Source organism: Sarcophilus harrisii, chromosome 1 (genome assembly GCF_902635505.1).
Source record: "Sarcophilus harrisii chromosome 1, mSarHar1.11, whole genome shotgun sequence".
Taxonomy (NCBI): domain Eukaryota; kingdom Metazoa; phylum Chordata; class Mammalia; order Dasyuromorphia; family Dasyuridae; genus Sarcophilus; species Sarcophilus harrisii.
In genome coordinates, this window is record NC_045426.1 from 398,775,209 (window position 1) to 398,798,402 (window position 23,194).

The following is a 23,194-nucleotide window of genomic DNA, read 5'->3' on the forward strand; positions in this document are numbered from 1 at the left end:
CATCATTTATATCCTAAGAATCAAGGCACAATGCTTTGTTCAGAAGAGGTGCCTAATAAATGTTTACTTAAAGTGAAAGCACTATTATCAAACTGAATTTGATAAATTTGGTCTTTTTTGTACATTTTGTACCTTTGTTTTTAAAAACTTTTGAGTTACAGATTCTCTTCCTTATCTCTACCCTCTTACTTTTTAGGGTCAGTGTAAGCTTAAGCTGTCTTAGCATAGCTGTATAATAAGTATATTGATGAGAAATATCATATGCTAGTTTTTGATGAAAACACATTTAAATGTAAATTTCCAAAGAAAGACTTGTTTTTTCTGATCTCAACTGATCCTTAAGTTTACTCATTTTAATGTCATTCACTGTTGCCAATTTTTTATTTCATTGAATAATTAAAGGGGTATATATGAATTTCAAAAAAAAAAAAAAAAACACCAAACAAAAACTTCAACAGTCTTCCTAAAATGAATCCCAGTTGGGGATCATGCTCATTTCAAAGGAAATGTAGCCTTAAGGCTAAACTTGTAGTAACAAGATGAAAAAGTAACTTTTTCAAGATTTCATTCCCTTTTAATTTAGCTGTTATACTTATTATATACATTTTACAACTGCAAAACTGGCTTTGAAAATTTTAGGAAAGTGTTAATGAGTCAATAATTTATATACAGCATTTTAATATGCAAGGTGCCAGAGTTTCTTGTATGTTATCTTTTTCTGGGTATATTAACTTGGGAATTCGGGGAAAAAAAAAAAAAAAACTTATTGAAGGACATTAAGTAGCAAATAAGGTATAAATTTTCTCTCTCTCTATTGTCCCCTCATTTCATTTGTAGTGATCCAATTTTACCATTCCTTCTTAGCTACTAACATTTTCATCTAATTGGTTCCCCTCTTCTGAATTATCTTCTATGTCTGGTTTTTTAAAAAAAGTAAGACCTAGATATATATTTATCCTCTGGAAACAAATTAATCTGGTTTACCTTTGAGTTACTCACAAGTACAAATTATATTAAACCACACACAACTAACCCACACTCATGGAGAATAGAGTCTACTTCATTCTAGTAAAGATGACTGTTCTTGTTCAGCACATCATCATTAAGAGAAACACAAAGCCCTGTTGGGCTAGATATTGTGAAGGAAAGTTCAACAAGCTAGAAGGCTGATGATATAAGGGAAGAAATGAAAGAAATAAGGTATTTAAGTAAAGATACAAAGCTTTGCAAAGTGATAATTTATGAAGTTGCTACCTCTAAATCTAAATCAAAGTTTCTTAAACTGTTGTGACAACATATAGGATTACATAACTAAATAAGGAGATTATGAAATTATGATTTATTATCAGTAAATGCTTGATTTTTATACCTATTTTATATACTTATATATTCAGGACTGAATAAAAATTTATTGGTAGAAAGAATTTAAGAAGCCCTGATTTAGATGATACAGTGACTGGAATGTTAGACCTGGAGTCAGTAAATAAAAATATTGTCTCATTCACTTATTAGCCATATCAACCTGTAGATGTTCATTTAACATCTATTTACTTCACTTTCCTCTTCTGCAAAAGGGGGAAATTATAGGCTTGTTATGAGGATCAAATGAGATATTTAAGAGAAAACAACTCTTTGCATTGTCTAAGACATAACAAGCACTTAAAAATGCTAGCTCCCTTCTCTTACCTTCCCCATAATCCATACAATTGAATATTTATGCAGAAAGTTAAAAATAACTCAGATCTATCTACTGCAGTTAAAACAATTGCAGGACTAAAGAGCTTTCATAAGTGCTATGGGAACTTGAGGTCTATTTTTATATTCATACTCTGCCATCATCATCGTCATGATCATCATCATTAAAAGATACTTTTGAAGACTTTAGTTAAATGTAGCACTGTATTAAGTGCTACACAAAGACAACTATTAAAGATTTCATTTGCTGTCTAGAAGTTAAGAGAAAGAAGGGAATTTTAATAGTTCAAGTTGAAAATAAGCTTCTAGTCTGAGAGAAAATAGTCTCAGAGACCTCTAAGATGAAAGAGACTCTAGATGCCATTTGGTTCTTCCTATTTCCTACTGCTTTTGAATTTCTCCATCATAATTTCCTGTTTTCCTGCCCCAGAAAACCCCTCATTGGGAAATCTCATCTTGCAAGATTGAATCAGCTTTACCTTGGCACTCACATCTCATTGTATTCTTGGTACTCTGATTAGACCTTGTGATCACAGGGGAGGGCCATGGGTCCAAGGCTTTCCTTTAAGGAAGCATGCTGGCCTTCTCCCCATTTTCCACCAGTTTTACTGCTTTTGGACTTCTCTATCATTTCCCTTGTACTGGATCCCTTCTCTCCTCTCCCCTTATTTTTCAGCTTTCATTTATGTGTTATCTTCCCCCATTAGATTATAAACTTCTTTGGCCTGGGATTATCTTTCTGTTTAACTTGAATTTGTATTTCCAGAATTTAGCACAGAGTAAATGCTTAATAAATGTTTGACAATTAACTATTAATAGTTGCAATTAACTATTAACAATCCACTCATTTTACAGTTGAAGAAATCAAGGGCCCAGGGAGAAAATGAATTGCCTGTTTACAAGAATCAGAAGTGAAATTTGGGCCCAGATCTCTGACTTTATAGACAGTTCAATTCTGACTATACTGTACCATAGTGATTCTTTAAGCATAAAAGCTAAGAGCCATCTTTCTAACTTCCATAGTTAAATAAAGTCAAACTTAATAAGTCAAATTCAAATAAAAATAGAGGTCACTAAACCACACATAAGGATCTCTGGGCTACATATAGATTTAGTTTTAAAATATAATTTATATTTCATTTAAAAATATTTTGTCAAGTATTTCTCAATTACATTGCAATCTGGTTTAGATTGTACTTATCAGGGTTGTGGGGATGCATGAGGCTCATGTTTTGTATATTTGGTGCACCTGTTCTATAGTATCTAGATTATCAGATGCTCATTCAATGTGTGCTGAGTGCTGAAGGAATGAAATGCAGAGACATGATTCTTGCCTCAAAGAACATGCAAGAGAAGATCTACCTTGTCTTTAAGTATGACTACATCCAAACTACTTCAATAAATGGGGGACCTAGGCTAACCTCCAAATATCTAGGGAAGAGAATTTTACAAGCTCAGTAATATATTACAGCATCTAATGCTCTAGAATGCTCTCCTAAACATTTAATTTAAATCCCTCCTGTTTCAATTTAAACCAATTTCTTCTTGTTGGGTTAAAGAGATAATATTAAGAAAAAGAAATATATAGGTTAAAATTTGAGAATTATTAGAATGTCTTAAGAGAAGCAATAGGAAACCTTGGGGAAATTTGAAAGTAGATTGGATAACTTGCTAAAGCAACTTATTAAATTTTTTCATTCCCATTGGCCTAAAATAGGAATGATTTTTCTCTTCAGCAAAACTGGTATTGTTTCCTAAGCTTTAGTCTACTGCTTGCCATCAATTCCCACTGTCCAGTTGGGCTTCTACATTGCATCAAAGTCTAACCAGTGATGGTGATTTTTGTCATTTTTTTTCATCTTGAGGACAACAGAGATTACAAGGGTTGCGATACATTTGTAGGGATATGTATAGTAATGGCAGATACTGAGGGAGATCCACAACATTCTTCTACTTACACCCTTTGTATCTTGATGGAAAATATACCCTGCTATAGGACTAAGACAATTCATTATATCAACTCATCACCACATATAAATGATTTTATAAATTCACTTTGAGAGACTGACTTTACATAAGACTGCTAGATATTTATCTGTAATTGTCTTCAGAATTATTTGATAACCTCTTAAAACATATTAAAGTGGACACTAGATATATTAAAAAATAAAGTTATAAGATAATTAGATTTCTTTGAACTAGTATTTTAGGAAAAGAGTTTTCAACATGAATGCTTGAAAATTGCTAAACTTTAATCTTGAAGTGCCAAAATTTTTATTCTAATCATTTTGGATGAAAACCTTTTAAAATGTATTATATATTTCTTCCTCTATAAACAGAACACACAGGATGTAATTTAACCTTTTTTGAGGGGGGAGGAGTGATGTCTAGGATCATCATTATGGACATACTTATGTTCTAATACAGAGATGTCCTGAAAGATTATTGAGGTATAGTAGCTTAAATTTATGCTAAAATAGTCATAAAATCCTATTTTTCTTAAATTCTTGTCACTTAAAAATTGGTCTCCTGTTTTTCCTAAATAACAGTAATTCACATCCACATAGTGTTTTAAAGTTTTCAAAATATTGTCTGTCCCCTTAATAACCTTGTACAATCTTGTAAGGTAGGGAGTTTAAGTATCATCCCAATTTTACAGATGATGAAGAAACTGAGGCTCAGGGAGGTCATAGAACTAACCTATGGCTACAGCGTTAGTAAATCCTGGATTTAGGATTCAAATCCAGCTCAATCAATCAATAAGCATTCACTAAATGGCTACTATGTACTGTGCTAGGTGCTAGGGACAAAAAGACAAAAATTGAAACAATTCCTGCAGTTTTACTGACTCCTTGTTGAAAAATTGAAAAAAAAAAAAATACACTGCAGTCATCAGTGTGATTACTCACAGTCACTCTCCCTACTCCTGTCCCAATTCCCAATATAATTTGCCACTTCTATATATGCCATTTCTAATATACTATGTCCTGAGACATCAGATAATAAAGCTTTTTAGAAAAGTGTATAAAAGTAAGACCAATTATATCCCTGAGCTAGAATAAAAAAAGTAAAACCAGTTATATCCCTGAGCTACTGTGTTTGCCACTTAATAAATCCTTGTAAATTTATTGACTGATAGAGGGACTGAGGGCTCTCATGAATAAAGCTTATGAACTCCAGTTCATGGACTTAGTGAAACTTATTTTGACTCCCTTTCTTTCAGATGCTTGGCTATATTTTAGACAGTAAGTGGCTGGATGCTCTCTGATCAACAGGTGCCAGCCATTTTATACCTAAACACCCCTCATTTTGTCTTGAAGACAATAGGTACCTCAACAACCTGGAAAATCAAGGAAACCTTACCTTTTTGTAGAGACTCCTCAGATCTCTATACTGCCACATGCTGTTTAGGACCTGAGATGCTGCCTTTACCACTTTTGGAGAGTGTCTGATACAGAAAGGAAAGAGCAAAAAAAGACAATGAATCTTGGAGGCAAGTCATGAACTTTTCAACATCATTTGTCACGAAATTTTAAAAACATCTTAGCAATTTTTCTGTTTCTCTTTTCACCTTAGTTTAGGGTTTAAAAAATATATTTTTGTAGGTAATATCACCTTAACCCAGTGTAATAGGCAGTGTACCTACTATTATCATACTCATCTTAAAGATGAGGAAACTGAAATTTAAATGGAAAGGGACTTTGGTGAGGATCCCAGTATTTTTACAGAGTATAGCCCAAGACTCAAACTCAGGTCTTCACTGTTTCCCATTGTAGTAGTCTATCTTAAGAACAACTGAAAAGGTTGTGGTATTCTTCACTGAAAAAATCAAGTCTCGCCATTAGAAATGACTGATCAAGGAGATCTAGTGTAAATGGAAAGAATTTTTCCTTTTTTTGGGGGGAAATTGAAAATATAAAGAAAATTTAGCAGAATACACAGAAATACAACAAATACAGAAATACAGTAGAAATTTAATCCTCATTGCAACAGAAGTCTATAGAAATGAATCTACTGCAAAAATAGGTTGTGGATTTTTTTTGGGAGTGGTTCAATAAGAAGAAAAGTATGTTCATTATTGTCTCCTTGAGGTTGGATGCAGCAGGCTATCACTAAAGATAGGGTTCCTCCTTCCAGTGCTTGCTGGAGAAATGTGTACATGGGAACGTATCCTATGTCTCATGCTGAGAGATCAGGCTTGGGTTCAGAGCAAACTTGGAAATAAGCCTTTGACAGACTTAAGTGTCGGTGGGTATGTAGGTGGTAGCCATTAATAACAATTTAACCTAATATGTCATAAAACAATTCAAATTGAATATACTCTGCTGGGGTTATATAGTGAGCACATTTAAAAGAAGTTCTGGGTATGCACATATGTGTGTTTATATGTACACATGCACATGCAAATATGGTTAGGAAACTGCAGAAACTCTACCCATGCAGATAATTAGTGATATATAACAACTGATAGATCATCTCTACAATGTGAAGATTGAACATTTTATTAAGCTAGGGAGTCCTGATCATTGGCTCCATCATATAGTCTGTGCATCTATTATCAAGGACCAATCTAGGTGAGACTCATCATCAGACTGATTTCAGGGTACCATTTATTTGTTGACCACATCAGGTATGGGATGCTATCTGCCCAGTCTTAGATGTTTTATCTTCATTTGTGCAAGAAATAATTACACTGATGAAATCATGGGTCCTTGAAGTAGCCGACAATAGGATTATAGTTTTAAAGATGGACATCTTTGAAGTAAGTTACCCAGACCAAACTGTACTAACCAATCCATCAATAGCCATTTATTAAGCACCATTTCCTTCCCACCTTTGATTTTTATAGTTAAGAAAAGTGAGATGAAGAAATTAAGGGATTTGCCCAAAGTTATAGAAGCAGTAAATGACAGAGCCAAAATTTGAACCCATAAACTTAGATTTAAAATCTAGCAATCTTTCCAATACTAAAGCACATATCTATATCTATGTCTATCTATATGTACAAATATAGGTATATAAATATGCTTTGCACAGACACATGTACTTACACATGAACATATATGTATGTGTATATGCACACGGACATGTATTCTGTGCTTCTGATTCTGTAGTAGAAGAATTATGTCTGGTGCCTTTTTATTCTTATATTTCCTTAGTACCCAGGGCCTTCGTATCTTGGAACAACTTTTTACTTTTTACATTGGAGTATTTCTTCTGGGAGGGGGGTCTCCATTTTAGGGATGGGCTCAGAATGAGTCTCCTTCATTCTCTACTAGAATTGTTTCTGTTTTCCTAGACATTGCCACCCTCCTCTCCTTCCATTCCTTTTCCCCTCAGTCCTCTGATTTTCAGATTTCTTTTATATGTTGTTGCCTTTTATTAGGTTATAAACTCATTAAGTGCATGGACTAGCTTTCTTTCTTTCTTTTGGGCTTGTATTTGTTATCTCTAATGCTTAGCACAGTGCCTCGCACTTAATAAGCATTTAATAAATGCTTGTTGCCTGCTTGTCTGTCATAAACATATATATGTAAAAATATATATGTATACACATACATATATATGTTAGTTCTTATGAGTTCTCAAAATATTTGCATAAAGAATGGATATACTGTTATAGTGATTTAAATTATACATTGCTTTTCACTGAAAATGTTGGTAATAGCATAGAAACTTATTATAGCAGCATGCTTTATATTTAATATTGAATTACTATGATTTAAGAATAGCTTTTCATCTTTTCACCAATATAAATAATTTCATTTAATATTTCTGTGTTGACTATCAACATTTTATTGTTTGTATAGTCAACAAAAATACAGTTATATTGTTATTTACCTATCTTACTTAGCTGTTTATCACTAAAAATAGGCAAATCACTGCAGCTATATCTGTAGAAATATTTAAGTAGCAAGAACTAGAATGGAAATAGATTTAGTATGAAAAAAATCCTTTTTTTTCAGCATAATTTCTTTTATGGACAATGACAAAATGGAAGAGACTATGAATAGGTAATGACTAAAACTGAAGGTTGTCCATTTAAATGCCAATAAATCATAGTATTATCACAACTTTTGGAGGTTAAAATGACTTTGCTTTCTTGTTAGGTTTTATTTTTGATACATTAGACTGATGCTATAGCAACTTCTCTTTGAAGTATTTCAACTACTTTGTGTTGATTCTTTTTAATATGACAAGTGATTATAATAGAAGTCACAATCCAGGACTCTTTTCTGACAATAATCATGAGACTGTGAATAGCATTTCTGCCTAATGGCAAGCTGCAGTGACACAGTCAACATTTATTTCCTATGGGACAGTTAAAACTGCAAATACAAATGGATTTATGAAACAGATGGACAAGACAGAATGTCAATGATGAGTTTTTAAAATGATGTGAAATGAATATCATAAATAAAAGCATAAAGATCTCAAAATAGTGACTATAAGATGACTGCTAGTGGCCAGAAATGACATGATGGTTGGATGATCTAAATGAATGCAGCTTAACTTATTTGAAGGAAAAAAAAAACCTAGTAGTTCTCAGTAGCTTTGTGGTTGATTTAGAGATGTCTACCAGAAGCAAAGAGCCTTTTAGTTCTAAACTCTATCATTTGTCTTCAAAAGTTAAGGTGGCCTGTAGCACCCTAATCAATGACAATTAATAAGCCCAGCTAGTTGTAGTGTGGATAGAGCCTTTATTTTTCAGTGCTAATGTTTTTAGTCTTTTTTTATATTTGTAAATGAAACAATAAATGAATTGCCAAATGAATAATAATAATTTTAATCCAATATATATGAAATGGGAGACTCTGACACACTTTTTATAAATGATTGCTTTGCAATTCTTTTAAAGGAAGAATCAAATTAGAACTAATTTCATTTCAGGTAATAATTTTCCAAGTACAAATTTTGTAGGATAGATTTATAAGCATTTTATAAATTTACAAGGCTGAACTCAATTTTCAAGCTGTACTTGATTCTGAAATTCCATTTTCAATAAAGAATTATTATCATACATAAAATATCTTAAAAGGATATGATGAAACATTAGCATCTGCAGTTTAGGCATGCAATTGGGTAAGAAATTCTGATAAAGAAACAAAGGGTAACTTGTGGTTCAGTTTTTCAGATCACTGAAAAGAATGAACATATTGAAGTACTATGAGTGATGAAGAAGTTAACATAAATTATGTTGGGATTATAAATATTTGTTTTCGCCCCCCAAAAAAGGCAATATAAATTCAAGAATTGATAAGATTGGCTAATTAGTGAGAACATGACCTCTTCTATGAAGTCTTTCCTGATCTTCTCTTTTCTGACCTTGGCTTGTTTGATTTTCACACAGCATACTATTTATAGCATCCTAATCCACTTAGTATGCATTTGAAACAATTTAAAAGGTATTTATTAATCACCTAATATGTGTCAAGTGCTGTACTAGGGAATGGAAAGATAAAAGCAGCTCCTACTTTCATTTTTTCTTATTTTTTATTAAAGCTTTTTGTTTACAAAACATATGCATGGGTAATTTTTTGACACTGACCCTTGCAAAACCTTCTTTTCCAAATTTTCCCCTCCCTTTTCCCCCTTCCCTAAATGGCAGGTAGTCCAATACATGTTAAATATGTTAAAATATATGTTAAATCCAATATATGTATATACATATTTATACAGTTATCTTGAAGCAGCTCCTATTTTCAAAAGGATTATACCCTTATCTCTCTCCTGGGAGGAAAACAGCATATAAATAGAAGATAAGTAGACAGATTTAGACATATAATGTATATCATTTCAAGGGGATAAAGAGAGGAGAACTGGGAGAATATGGGCAGGTATTTTGTAGTAGGTGACTCAAATGGAACCTTTAAGGAGTAACGAGTTCTAAGACACAACATTCTAGGCATATGTATAGTCTATGCAATGGGAAACAGCATGCCATGTATGAAGGGCAAATAGGTCAATTTGGCTGGAAAGTGAGTGAGGGCAAGAATTTTGGATTCAGCCTGAAAAGAGAATGAAGTCAAATTATGAAGGACTTTAAATGCTAGAGCATTATTTTGCCTTAGTTGTCTTTGTATATATGCTTATATGCCTCCTTTAGATTATAAATTTCATAAGAACAAAGAGCATGTCTTATTTATTTAAATTTATTTATATATTATATATATAATCTATTTATATATATAAATACTTATATTTATATATAATATATAGTTATTTATATTTAAAATATATGTTTATATATAAATATTATTTAAATTTTGCATGTTCTCTAGCATGGTCTTCTAACCCATATTCAAGTGTAGCATTGAACTGAACAGTATCATGTCATGTTATGGTTCAGTTCTCCACTTGCTCTTCATCCTAAATACAGACTATCTCCAGCAACGCCACTGAACTTCTATTACTGGATAACAGAGCTTGAATAAAGTATCTGAGCTTGTCAAAATGTCAGCTATCAAAAGGAGATAGAGCTTTTCACATTATCATTTAGGATTTGAGCCAGATGGAGCAGCTAGGTAGTGCAGTGGAACACCTGGAGACTCTGGAGTCAGGAGAAAGTGAGTTCAAATCCAGCCTCAGACCCTTAACACTTACTAGCTGTGTGACCTTGGGCAAATCACTTAACCCCAATTGCTTTGCCACCCTCCTCAAGAAAAAGAGTTGAGCCGTAGGATTTGGAACTAGAAGTGTTAACCTTAAAGGTCAGTATAATTCAAGTCCCTTAGATTACTGATGAGGAAACTAAAGACCAGGGAGGTAGAGTACCTCCCTCCATTGATCCCCAAGTTTAAACAAGAAATCTTGGATTCAAACTGAGATTGATGACTCTGAATATCATTCTTTTAATATTGTCCATATGCTGTTTTATAATCTTGATTAACTTCACCAGATAATTTTATTTCATTGTCAAGATAACTTCAAAGGCAAATGGATCTCTTATTTCAGGTTTTCTGATTAATATTTTGAGATTCTTAAATTACAGAGTAGACTAAACATAGACATCCAAGCTCTAAAGAGACAACAGAGCTTCCAGGCCTCTTCCAACACACCTCTCACTGAAAGCATATTGATTTCTCTACTTATGAATATGTATAGACACGTCAGCATGTTTTTATGGGCATATGTTTCACTGTGATTTTCCTGCTTAAGCAGGAGAGAAACACACTGAGATGACTTCTTAGCACTCAAAACAGTTAGGCTTGAGACTTTTTAAGTGCTTCTGATGTCATTCAGAGAAGAAAACTGATTTTCTCCTGATACTGAAGCCCATTTCATCCCAAATGTGATACTGAAAGCTGCAGCTTAAGCAAGCAATCTCCCCAGTGGCATTATTACATCAGGGCTTAATGGGGCTTCTCTACTTAATAGGAAAAAAAATTGAATCATAATATTGGATTGATGAGTGACCATGCCTGAAGGTCTCAAGGTCCCTAAATAGAGATTTTAAAAAATCTCACACAACAGTATTTACACTAACATTAAATGCAATTATAATGCAGCAAGGAATCCCACAGCAAAAAATCCAAAAATCTTTAGTTTATTAAAAAGAAGATAAAATGTAAGAAGAAAAAAGAAGGAAGAAGGGAAAATTAATTTTGTATCTAATTTTGAATGATACTTTTTAGGAAGAAGGAAAATTATGGAACTATTTCCTCTGATGGTAAAATCTTACTCCTTTCAGCCACTTAGTTTCAGCCACAAAAATCAATGGAAGTTTCCTTAAATTTGACAATTAATTAGAATGTAATAAATTGACTCTAACCTCCCTGATGATAGGGATTGTTTGATTTTTTCCCTCTATTCTTCATCCCACCCAGTGGGATAGAAGTGTGTGCCATAATATTATATCCATATAAGCCTAATCATAAACTGTAGTTATTATATGGACTGTTCTAATTTAATTGACATTGTTGTTGTTCAGTCATGTTCATTTGTTTGTGACCTCATTTAGTGTTTGAGTCCAAGTCTGAACTGAGATCTTTATAATTCCAGGTCGGTACAACCTAATTGCCCTATTAATTAATATTAGACAACATTGAAATAATAATCCTTTGTTCTAACATTTATTCATTTAATCAATGGCTTATTCCATTATCAAAATACATGAAGCTAATACCTTAAACTTGATCTTAATTATCATTATTTCATGCTTTTCTTTTACAACTTTGCATCTGCTTCCCCATCTACTCTCATTTCTGTGGAATAAGATGCCCTCTCAGGATCACTTCCAAACTCACCATCATGCTGCTAACTTGTGCCTTGATTGACATCACCTTCCTCAGCTAACTTTCTCCTCTGACTGGAGGGCAAGGCAGAATACCAAATTCCTCAAATGCCTTTCTTTATGGAAGGGAACAACTGGACTCAACTCCTTTCCCTTGGCATCTGCTGCCCTGTCTGGTATCCTGTCCTCCCCTTTCCTTTCCTGCCACCTGTTTTGGGTTGTCTCCCCCTTTATGTTGTTAACTCCTCCAGGGCAGTGTCTTTCCTTTTATGAATTGTATATTCAATATTGGATTAGACTGGATTGAATCTATTACTATTAAAAAACAAAACAAAACCCCACCAAACAAGGCATTGCTTCAATATTGATATCATTTCTAGGTTAGCTCATTGAGAAGCATTATAATATTGTGAATATTATCCAGTACAGTATCTTGGAATCAGGCAAACCTGGTCAAATCTTGCTTTAAATACATACTAAATTTGTAAACCTGTACACATCCCTTAACCTATCTGGGTCTCAATTTCTTCATCAGTAAAATACGGAGGCTGGACTTGAGGATGTCTCCCGATTTGATAGCTCTGATTCTATAAGCTATTCCGTTAATGTTTCCCTACTAGAATCTTTCTGATGGCTTGTTTGGGGCCAGAACCTTATGAAACAGACATGAATCATTTTTCAAATCTTAATTACTAAGTAGTTTTGCTTTATTATTGGGAATGAATAATGAAAGTCTTTCTTGTTTCCTTTCTTTTAACTAGCAAAGTTAATTAAGCAAATGTTTACAATGAGGTTAAATAATGCATCTCAAACAGCCAAGACAAGGCATACTTATTTGAGACCAATAATAGTTATTTTAACAAATCCCAAAAGTGTGAAGTAACTTAATAACTTACTTGTCTCCTTTACTCTTGGAAATACCAACCAACTTCTCAATGCCTCCAGCATCCCGTAAGGCCTTGGCATTCTCCATATTCTTAGTGATCACTTCATGAAGAGTACAGCAGATGGCAGTAACTGTGTCATCAGACATGGCCTTGCTGGCTGAATTGTTGCTGTTGTTCCCTCCTGGAAGCCGATGGACCAGGTCTCTCATAGCATACTTGCCTTTGGGAAATAAAAGGAGGGGAGCAGTTGAGATGAAGTAGAAGGAAGATGCTAGTTGGTTAAAGTTCGGAGAAGCAAGCCCAAGGAAACACAAAAAGACAAAAATATTTTTTTGAGTTTCACATCATGGTATATATTTGTTAGAATTATTTTTGATCTTATGTAAGGCAGAGATACAATTCCAAAAGAAGAAAAAAACACATAGGAGAGTAAAATGTACTTGTATATACCAGTTTTTTAAAACTGATTTTGTTCCTCTTATTTTATGCCTCTATACTTTTTCTGAAAGAGACGCAGAAAGGGAACTGGGAAATTACAAAAAGGCCATCATTGAAAAAGAAAAACAAAATAAAACAAAAGTGACGCATCGCCTAGTGAGACCTTTAGAACAAAATAAGGATTTTTAAGCTTGAAGCCAAAGGTAAACAAGTGGACAGTTACAAATGTTATAGATATAATTTCTTTCAAGGAACTCTAGTGGGCACAGAGAACGCAAGGGAATAAGCATTTATTGAACACCTGTTATGTACCAGATGCTGAGTGCTTCACAAATCTTTCATTTTGCAAATTTTATTTTAGATTAATGACTGATGGAAATCTTCAAGCTTCCAAGAATGCAATTTGAAAACTACTATTGTATTATGTCAAGAATGGTTTACTTGACTAAGAAGACTATGTCAAAATTTATCATTGATTTCAACAAAAGGATGAAATTTTTAAACATTTTAACAGCTGACTCATTAATGAATAAAACTATTCAACAAACATTTATTTATTCTTCAATCCATGGAAACATAATGAAAGAGATGCAAAATTAACCAAATCAAGAAGTCTCTCACATATCTTTGTGAGACTAATGATATTATTTTACATTTTTCTAAGGATGCAATAGTGTTTTATATGGAGGCATTAATGCATCTTTATCATAATTTTTCTTTTCTCTACAAGGCTATACATAGTTTATAAGTAGAATATGATTCTATAGGCTCACGGATTGCCCATTCTTGCCCTAGTCCCCTTCTTTCCTCTTTCCTCATTTGACAACTAGGATCAGTTCTTCTCAGAAAACCATTCCTATGGTTTCAGTTTTTTTTTTAAGTTACCTTAATTCTCTAGGTAGTAGAGAGAGAATGAAAAGTTTTGAGCTAATGCCAGAAGCCATTAAAAAATATTTGGAAAATGATCTAAGAGACTGACAGTTTTTTGAGTGCTTCCTATTTCCCAAGTGACATTCATGCTAGCATTATAAAATAAAGCAGGGATTTGCTTAACCACAGCCAGAGGGGCACGAAGGTAGAATAAGTATCCAATGGCATGGAGTGACCTGAGAGATATCCATGCTCAAAAACCCCTCTCTCATTAGCCATATTTGTTATGTCTTTAATTTAGAATATTGCCGGATCTTGTTCTAATAAAAATACTACCAAATCACCAGAAACATTAATCCATTAGCCATTAACATTCTAGGTAGAATTATATTGTTGGATTATTTTGCCAATTACCTAGCAAGGAAAGATGATAATGGGAAGGAGTACATAGCAAAGAGAGTAGAAGTAGGCTTCAATTTAGTGCCTGGAGGCTCTTCAAAAGAGGGATCAAAGTGCCAAGTAAAACATTGTTTAAAAAAGGGGAAAGAGGACAGGGTGATGATATTTTAAAAAGATATTTGGAATCAAAAACTCTGGGTACAGACCTGACAAGTGATTAGATATGCAATTATTGGTAAACCACCTAAACTCTCCAGAGCCTGTTTTCTCATTTGAAAAATGAGGATAATAATGACATGGATGTTTGTGAGGAATGTGTTATAAATCTCAATAAACTGTATAAAATATGTTATTGGGTTCCTGGCATTGGATAAAGGTAATGGAGGAGTCTAGGAGCTCTTATCTACTTCATAATTTTGGCCTATGAAATAATAGTATGCTATTTTATAATATATTATATAATGAAATAATTTATTATTGTCTCATTACTATGTAATAATAGTAATAGTTAACATTTATATAGCACTTAAAATATACCAGACATCATGTTTATAGCACCTTACAATTATTATCTCATTATATCTTCCCAATAACCCAAGAAAGTAGGGCTCATTAATATACTCATTTTGTAGATTAAAGAAACTGAGGCAATCAGAGTTTATGACTTGCCTTAGGTCACTCTGCTAGGCAGAATTTGCATGTGCATCTTTCTAAATCCAGGCCCAATTCTCTATCCCTTGAATGGCCTCATTGTCTCTATAAAACTTTTCAGAGAAAATACACAGAATGATGGAATCATAAAACCAGAAATGGAAGAGATCTCAGATGTCATCTAGCTCTTATTTAGTAAATGAGGAAATTGAAGCCCAAGCTCACATGGCCACCAAGTATTGGATATAGGATTAAAACTCTTTACCAGTTCTTTACTCGCTAAACCTATTTCTCATAAATAGATTCTTATGACAACTAATCACAGGAATAGAAAGGAAATGCCAAGTATATTAAAAAAAATTAGTTTCACTGTTCAGTTTTGATCAGGTCTATTATTATTATTATTAAGAGGAGGACTTGAGACTTCAGTTGGCTTGTACAATAATATTTCCCTATATTTCAAAAAACAATATGGTAGAGCAGTAGAAAGTCCATTGGATCTGGAGTCAGGACCCAGTTTCAGGACATAACTCTGCCACTTTCCAGAAGGGCAAGGCTTGAACAAGTCATTTAACATTTCTTAGATTCAGTCTTTTCTTCATTAAAATGGGAATAATAATACTTTCTGACTTCACAGTATTATTATGAGGCTCAAGGAGAATGTGGAAGGGTTTTGCAAGTTATGAACTGTTATAACACCTCTCATATTTATTGTATTTACTTGTTCACTACAAAATAGAATAGTGTTCCCTAGTATGTTAAGTTACTTGTACATGTGTCCTATCTTGTCCTACTGTATTCTTGAAGGAAGTACCAGAGACACAAACTCTTTGGTAAGCTGGAATGACTAAGTATAATCCTGACAAAGGACTGTATCTGGTATCTAAGAGGCACAGCCAACATAAATTAATACAAAGGGCAGGCTGGCCATTAAGTAATATGTATTCCTTGGTCATTAATATGCAGGGAATTACTGACCATTTAACAAAGCTAATTCAATTCATATTTATTGACTTTATTTGTTCCTCTCCTGTACTTGGGCTAGGTATTGGGGTAAAACAAATGAAAAAAATCAATGAATCCATCCATCAAAAAGCATTTAAAAGTATACACCTAGCAGGTGCCATGTTCTATATTAGGCATTGAAAATGTAAAGAAAATATATGACCTCAAGGCATTTACATTTCAATAAGGAGATTCCCTGTTCTCAAGACTCTTACAACATAGTAGAGAAGACAGGATATATTTACTAATTCTATAAAACATATTAGAATGTGGTAAATGTATAAGAGAGGTGAAAAGAGTGATATGAGATTATTTCCAACTGTGAGATCATCAGATAAAGACTTTAAGAAGGAGGCATCTCAATCAATCAACATGAGTTAAGCATCTATATGGCAGACACTGTGTTAAGCACTGGTGATACAAAAAGAGACAAAGGACACCTTTGCATCTTACCTTTAAGAAACTTAGAATATAAGGGGAGAGTCAACATGCAAACAAATTTATACAAAGTACACCACATACAAGATAAATGGAAGTAATTAACAGAGGGAAGGCAATAAAATTAAGAAAGGTTAGGGAAGGCTTCAGGTAAAGGAAAGAATTTTAGTTGGGACTTGAAGGAAGCTAGGAAAGAGGAGAAAGAGCTTTTCAGACATGGAGAACATTCAGAGAAAATTTCTGGAGCCCAGAGGTGGTCTGCCTTATTCCTAGAGCTGCTAGAAGAGTTGGTATAACTAGACTAAAGAGTATATTTTTGGAAATAAAGTATAAGAGATTGGAAGAGAGGAAGAAGTTAGCTTATGAAGGGCTTTGAATGCCAAACAGAACACTTTATATTTGCTCCTGGAGACTATAAGCAGCCACTGGAATTTATTGAGTAAGGGAGTGACATCTGGGTTAGATTTTAAAGGACAGAATTTCTACAAATGAAGAGAGAGTGAGGGCATTCCAGATAAAGAGAATGAAAAAATGAGTTGTTTAACTTGGCTGAGCCAAGTGGAAGTAAGTAAGTAAGTTGTAAAGTTACAGGAAACACATTTGTTATCAGGCTAAAGAGCTTGAATTTTATTTGGTAAACAATAAGGAGCCATTGAGGCATATTAAGTAGAAAAGTAATCACTCTAGTGTTAGAATATTTTGATTTTGTATTCAGCAAGTTCTATAATTCAGTCTTATTTTCTGTCATCTGTTAAAACATGTACTTGCAGTTTTAATAGACAAAAAAGCGAATCAAAAGTGGTCATATACCTACTTTCCATGATAAAAATCACAGCTACACTTATAGAGGTGAAACATTTGTTTCATTTTACAAGAGAAAACAGAAATGAAGAGAGCATACAGAACAGGAAGTGAAATCCTGATCTCTTGATTCCCTGTCTAGTACTATCAATCATTGTTATTAGTTACTGAACCACCAAACAAAGGAACTTTAAGCATCAAGACTATTTTCACTTACACATTGTTTCATACCCACTAGTGCTTGCATTATAAGGTCATTGTACATGCCAAAGGTCATGTGAGCTAAGAGCTAAATGGTCTTTTGGTTGTATTATTAAGACATCCAATATTAGTAATCCTGACTTTCTCCTTTCAACATATCAGGCTAAGTCTGCTAGCATCAAGACCATTGCTTCTATCAGGATCACAGATTTACTCTTTGCTGCTCAGCTAGCTTTGCTGCAGTCATGTCCTCCCACCTGCAGCTTCTAATTCTGTCCTTTCAATTTGGTTATGGAATTGAGCAAATGACAACCTACAGGCAATGTTGGCTTTTTTTTTTAAAAGATTTTTAATGGAATTGGGGCAGTGCCAAAGTCACTTCTCTGTTTTTCTTTCCTCAGTCATGTTCTGTTAGCTTCTAAACAGCTGTTTTGAAACTTGACATCTTAAACCTAATGAGTTAGCATCCTATACTACTTAATGCGCAACTTTCTCTCTTTTCCTCCCTCCCCCCTATTTCTGTCTTTGTGTCTCTCTCTCCTCTCCTCTCCCTCTTCTCTGTGTCTCTCCTCTCTTCTCTTTCTGTTTCTCTCGTCTATGTCTATGTCTATCTCTCTCTCACACTCTTTTTTTCTCTCTCTCCCTTTCCTTTCTCTGTCTCTCTTTCCTCTATGTCTGTGTCTCTGTTTATTCGTTTCTCTCTCTCTCTCTCTCTTTCTCCTATGTCTGTGTCTCTGTTTATTTCTCTCTCTCTCTCTCTCCTATGTCTGTGTCCCTGTCCATCTGTCTTTGTCTCTCTCTGTCCATCTGTCTCTGTCATATTTAGGGATGGGATGAAGAAAAGGAAGAACTCCAGGAGGAGGAGCTGCTCTAGTCAGGTCTGACAGAACTATCTTTTTTTGGTTCTGCCCCTTATTCAAAGTCTTTGCTTAGCTTGTCTATTTTAGCCATACTGCATCTGACAGGAGAGGCTGATATCAAAACTGCTAATAAGGGAGAGATTGAAGAGTCTCATCCAGTCTACGATAGGCAAGGAAGTGGGTAGTACAAATGGCTTGGCTGAAAGCCCCAGAATGGAATCTATTTCTTTTCACTGACACCACTTATTAGAGTTTATAGAAGACACCTGATGCAGGGAGACTCCACTGAGCTCTTTGGTTTATCTGTTTATCATTAATTAAACCAGACATGGTTCTGGCCAAGACACTCTTTTTGTAAGGTTCAGCATACTCGGAGGAGATGTTATCACTTCCACAATTCTCTCAATCTACTTCAAGATGACAGTTTTGAGTTATAAGGGAATTGGATGATTGAAGTTCTCTTTTGTCTTTTTCCCCCTTGGTCGTTGTTGCCAGGGGAAGAGATAATATTAGGCAGGAGATGGGGTAGGAGGGAGAAGCTGAGGAGGTTCAAAACAGTTCCTAAAGTTTAGCTGGTTGAATATGTGAACTTCTGTGAGTTTTGTGGCTAAAAAGTAAAAGGATGAATGCAAATAGCTTAAAGAGGCCTATTATTTATGAATAAACATCAATTCTAGGTCCATACTTTATATATCTCTTTCTCAACAGTCTGAAAAATCTCTTTCAGTATTATCTTCATTATACTGAACATATGTCTGCTTCACATTTCTTTTACATAAATGTATAAATAGAGATTAAGGGATGAAACAACATGGATTTTCATGTTTAATTCTTTGCAGCTTTTTTTGGTGGGGGCTTTCAGTTCTATGATTTTCATCAGCATGGAGAGTTCCCAATGTAAAAATTTCTTCTATTGATACACAATAAATAATAATGATAATGATGATTAAGTATTAGAAACAATGTTTTATAGAAAATATTAGACATATTTTGCTTTAAGACAAAAAGAAAAACTAGGAAAAATGAGTAAGCACGTCAGATATGCATATATAGGGGCAATATAAGGAAAACCTAGTTAACAGAGCTCTTCGAAAGAGGCAAAAGCTCAGGTGTAAGTGTATCTTTTTATGGGCCATGGTGGCAAGTTTATTCTATACATTCTTGATGCTGGACAAAAGTTTTCTGTTTGACTTTTTACTTTCTTTATTTCAGCAAAGAATGCATAATATATAAATATATGTGAAACCTTTAACAAAGACAGGAGAGAAAACATACAGCTGAGTGTCATAGATAGATTATGGAAAGAATAACTGACACAATTCATAGAAGATTAGATTGGACAATGCCTGAGACAACAAAAACATAATCCAATTAATTTCCTTAATGCCCTTCTCCCTCATCTCTGACAACATGCCAATATTCATAAGCTTTACCCTTTGATTCATGTTTATACAGAATAAGTATTTATATACAGAATAAGTATATAAGTATATATACTTATAATATAAGTATATTATATCAATTCTTTTGTAATGTTTCAGTGGATCAAAAATTAGCCAAATCAGCTAAAGATACAAAGAGAAGTTCTATATTTACTATATTTACTACATTTCCAGGAAATGAACTAAACTAAACTACTAAGCAAGTAAGTGTGAAAGGCAAAATTAAGAAAAAATATCATGATTTTTCATGTTTAATTCTTTGTACTTTTTTAATGGGAGATAGGGAGGCTTTTTAGCCTCATCAGGGGGAAGAATTCCCAATAATTACTTTCACTGGGACACATTGACAGCTCATATTTATAATTTATAGTCTTAGAGAGTTGCCTGGGGGCACTCTGAGGTTGTTAATTTCCCAATATCTATCAGAAGCAGGATTAGAAGCCAGATCTTTCTGATTCTGAATCTGGTCTGCTACTCACTACATTATGCTTCTCCTCTCTTTGTAGCTAAGTATGTATATGCATGCATATTTAATAATAGGTAACATTTATGCAGAGCTTTAAGATTTTACAAACATCTTATTTTACTCTCACAACAACTCTGGAAGATAGATGTTATTATTAACTCAATTTTACAGATGAAGAAACTGAAGCTGTAAGGTTAAGTGAATTAGGATTATTAGGAACTTTCTTAGACAAAATTTGAAGATTGGTGTTCTGGATTCCAGGTCCATCACTCTATTCACTATATTAACTAGCTGCTTATTTAAAAAGAAAGACCTGTATTCACACACACACAAAGAATTTTTATTGCTATTCAGTCACTTTTTGGTTGTAGGCTATTCTTCATGATCCCATTTGGGGTTTTCTTGGCAAAGATATTGAAGTGGTTTGACATTTCTTTTTCTAGGTAAGTAAAATGAGGCAAACAGGATTACTCAGAGTCACAGAGTTAGGAAATGTCTGAGGTCATATTTAAATTCAGGAAGATCAATGTTCTTGACCCAAGATTCTGTACACTGTGTTTCACCTAGTTGATCATATTGTACATATTATGAATATATGCAACTTTTTAACAAAAATAAAGTTGTACATTCCATATGAGCAAAATGTATTTACTCACATTCGAGTAACTAATGGTACCTATCTATACACACAAAAAAGATTTAAGCATTCACTAACCAACTGAAATGGAATTATGTCAGATAGAATTACTGACTATGTATGATAGTCTCTGTTCCTCAAAAGGTTAATCCTCTAAAATTTAATCATCTAATCTATCAATGTGGAAGTCAACAACAAAAATAATAACAGCAACAATACTTTTTTTCCCCAAAACTCTGGGGTCTTATAAAGAGGAATGTTGGGAAATTCATTGAGGGATTGAACACCTAGTTAAATTTTAAAAATTTCTCACAATGCTAAAAATGGCAAAAATGAATTAAGGTAGTGAATGGTATATAGACAAGAGATAACTTTATATATTTACATATATATAATGAAGGCTATGTTACATAAGAATAATTATAAAATTTTTAAAAATAACTTTAGCCAATTTTAGCAGTTTTGGTGAAGCACCTCTGTGAACAAGAAATAAATTGATTTTTGAGTAGTATTGAATAAGAGCACAGCATCTCATTTGATACATTTTAAGAGGATTTAAATAATTTGATTAAACACCAAGCATGACAGACAAAAATAATAATCTTATTTCATTGCCCAATTTCAGTGAAAAAGAAATGGATGAAAAATTTAAGCTTACTGAAAATAGCTTGAGGGCAAAATCATAGGAAAGAAATTACTTTTATGACAATATTTCTAGTTGGAGAATGTCCCAAGACACTTCTCTTATGGTGAAATTTTCAGCAAGAAAATGGTGTGGCATGTCTGTGATAGGACTGGGTCAGTATTTTCATAGGAAAAGTTTATTTTCAGGAATGGGCACTGAAAAAGGCTCCCTGACCCCAAGTTATTGGACAGAGAATAACTGTGACATCTTGGTTAATCAAAGTTGTTCAGAAGCCAACTAACATTCTCTCCTCTTTTGTTGCTTACTCAGTTTCCTTGAACCCATACCTTTTTTGTTTTGTTTTATGAACAGGAACTGTATATTCTTTTGTGATTTCTCTGAGAAGGGATTAAAGGACTTACCCCAGTGCTTAGAACATGTTAATTTATATAAACAAATATATTTATTTGACTGATATTTCCATAAAACAAATGTGTGTGTGTACATTCTAATCCTTCATAAACACAGGAATGAAAAATGGGGTAATTTTACCAAGAAATGTTCTTTTCAAATACATAAACAAGAGTGCAGAGAGCGAAGGGTGATGATAGAAGCAGGGGATGCCTGACTTCTGTTGTGCAGAGACTGCTCTTGAATTCAATATTCCCTAAATATTGTCTTCCACCTTTATTAATGGATTTTTTGCATAATTTACAATTATATTCAGCAAGCTTCTTTCCTTTAAGATGCAATTTCTATCTCTATGATAGAAGAGATCTGTTTTCCTGGTAAGGACAACTAAAGCAATTAGTAGTAACATACTTAGGCTGTTGGAGACTGGCCATTTGTCCCTGCTATAGGTCATCCCAGTGACAAGAATACTTCACAATGAGATATATGTCAGCATATATCTATCACCAGAAAAATGGCTCTTGCAGAGAAAAACAGAATCAGACAGCAGGGTTCACTTTTTTGCCCTAGAGACAGAACTTCCTCTTTGTAGCAAATGTGGGAATGCTCAGATATTGATTTAGCTAGGGGTACATGTTTAAATCAATATGAATTAAGAACTATTTTTAAGTGGTGGAACATTTGGTAGTAGAGTGATGTGTTAGCATAATAATAATCACAATAATGCAAGAAGAGATTGGTTCTATAGGAAGAAAATGAAATTTGGAGAATAATAATTAATAGTTACAATTCTTCCCCTCCATCTTAGAGTTACAGAATTTTTGCAAGGCATTTGTTTCATTTAAATTTACCTAATAGAATTCAGAGACCAATAATGAATAAAGGTTTATGTGGGGGTGGGGTGGGATAATAGAGGGAAGGGTACCTGGCATTATAGTCACAAAAAGTTCGAGTAGAGATCTAGGTCCAAGGCCTCCCTCGGGTGTGTGTGTGAGACTTTCTGAGTTGTATCAAGAAACTTTCTGAGATGATACAATATAGTAGAAATGACCAATGTCATTATCAGACAGAATTTCCTTCTACATAATGAAATCAGAGTTCTGGACCTCCCAATACCAAAGAATAGACAATGAA

General features: G+C 33.7%; 1 protein-coding gene across 8 annotated transcripts in view; it reads right to left on the reverse strand.

Annotated features, from left to right (window-relative positions):
- Positions 1 to 23,194, reverse strand: part of CTNND2 (catenin delta 2) — a 1,100,293-nt gene that overhangs the window by 55,232 nt on the left and 1,021,867 nt on the right. For all 8 annotated transcript variants that reach the window (XM_031952313.1, XM_031952441.1, XM_031952561.1 and 5 more), the window contains 2 exons: positions 12,826 to 13,036; positions 5,059 to 5,143 (listed from right to left, as the gene is read on the reverse strand). In XM_031952313.1, the coding sequence (XP_031808173.1) occupies positions 5,059 to 5,143; positions 12,826 to 13,036 (296 nt within the window). The remainder of the gene's footprint in view (positions 1 to 5,058; positions 5,144 to 12,825; positions 13,037 to 23,194) is intronic.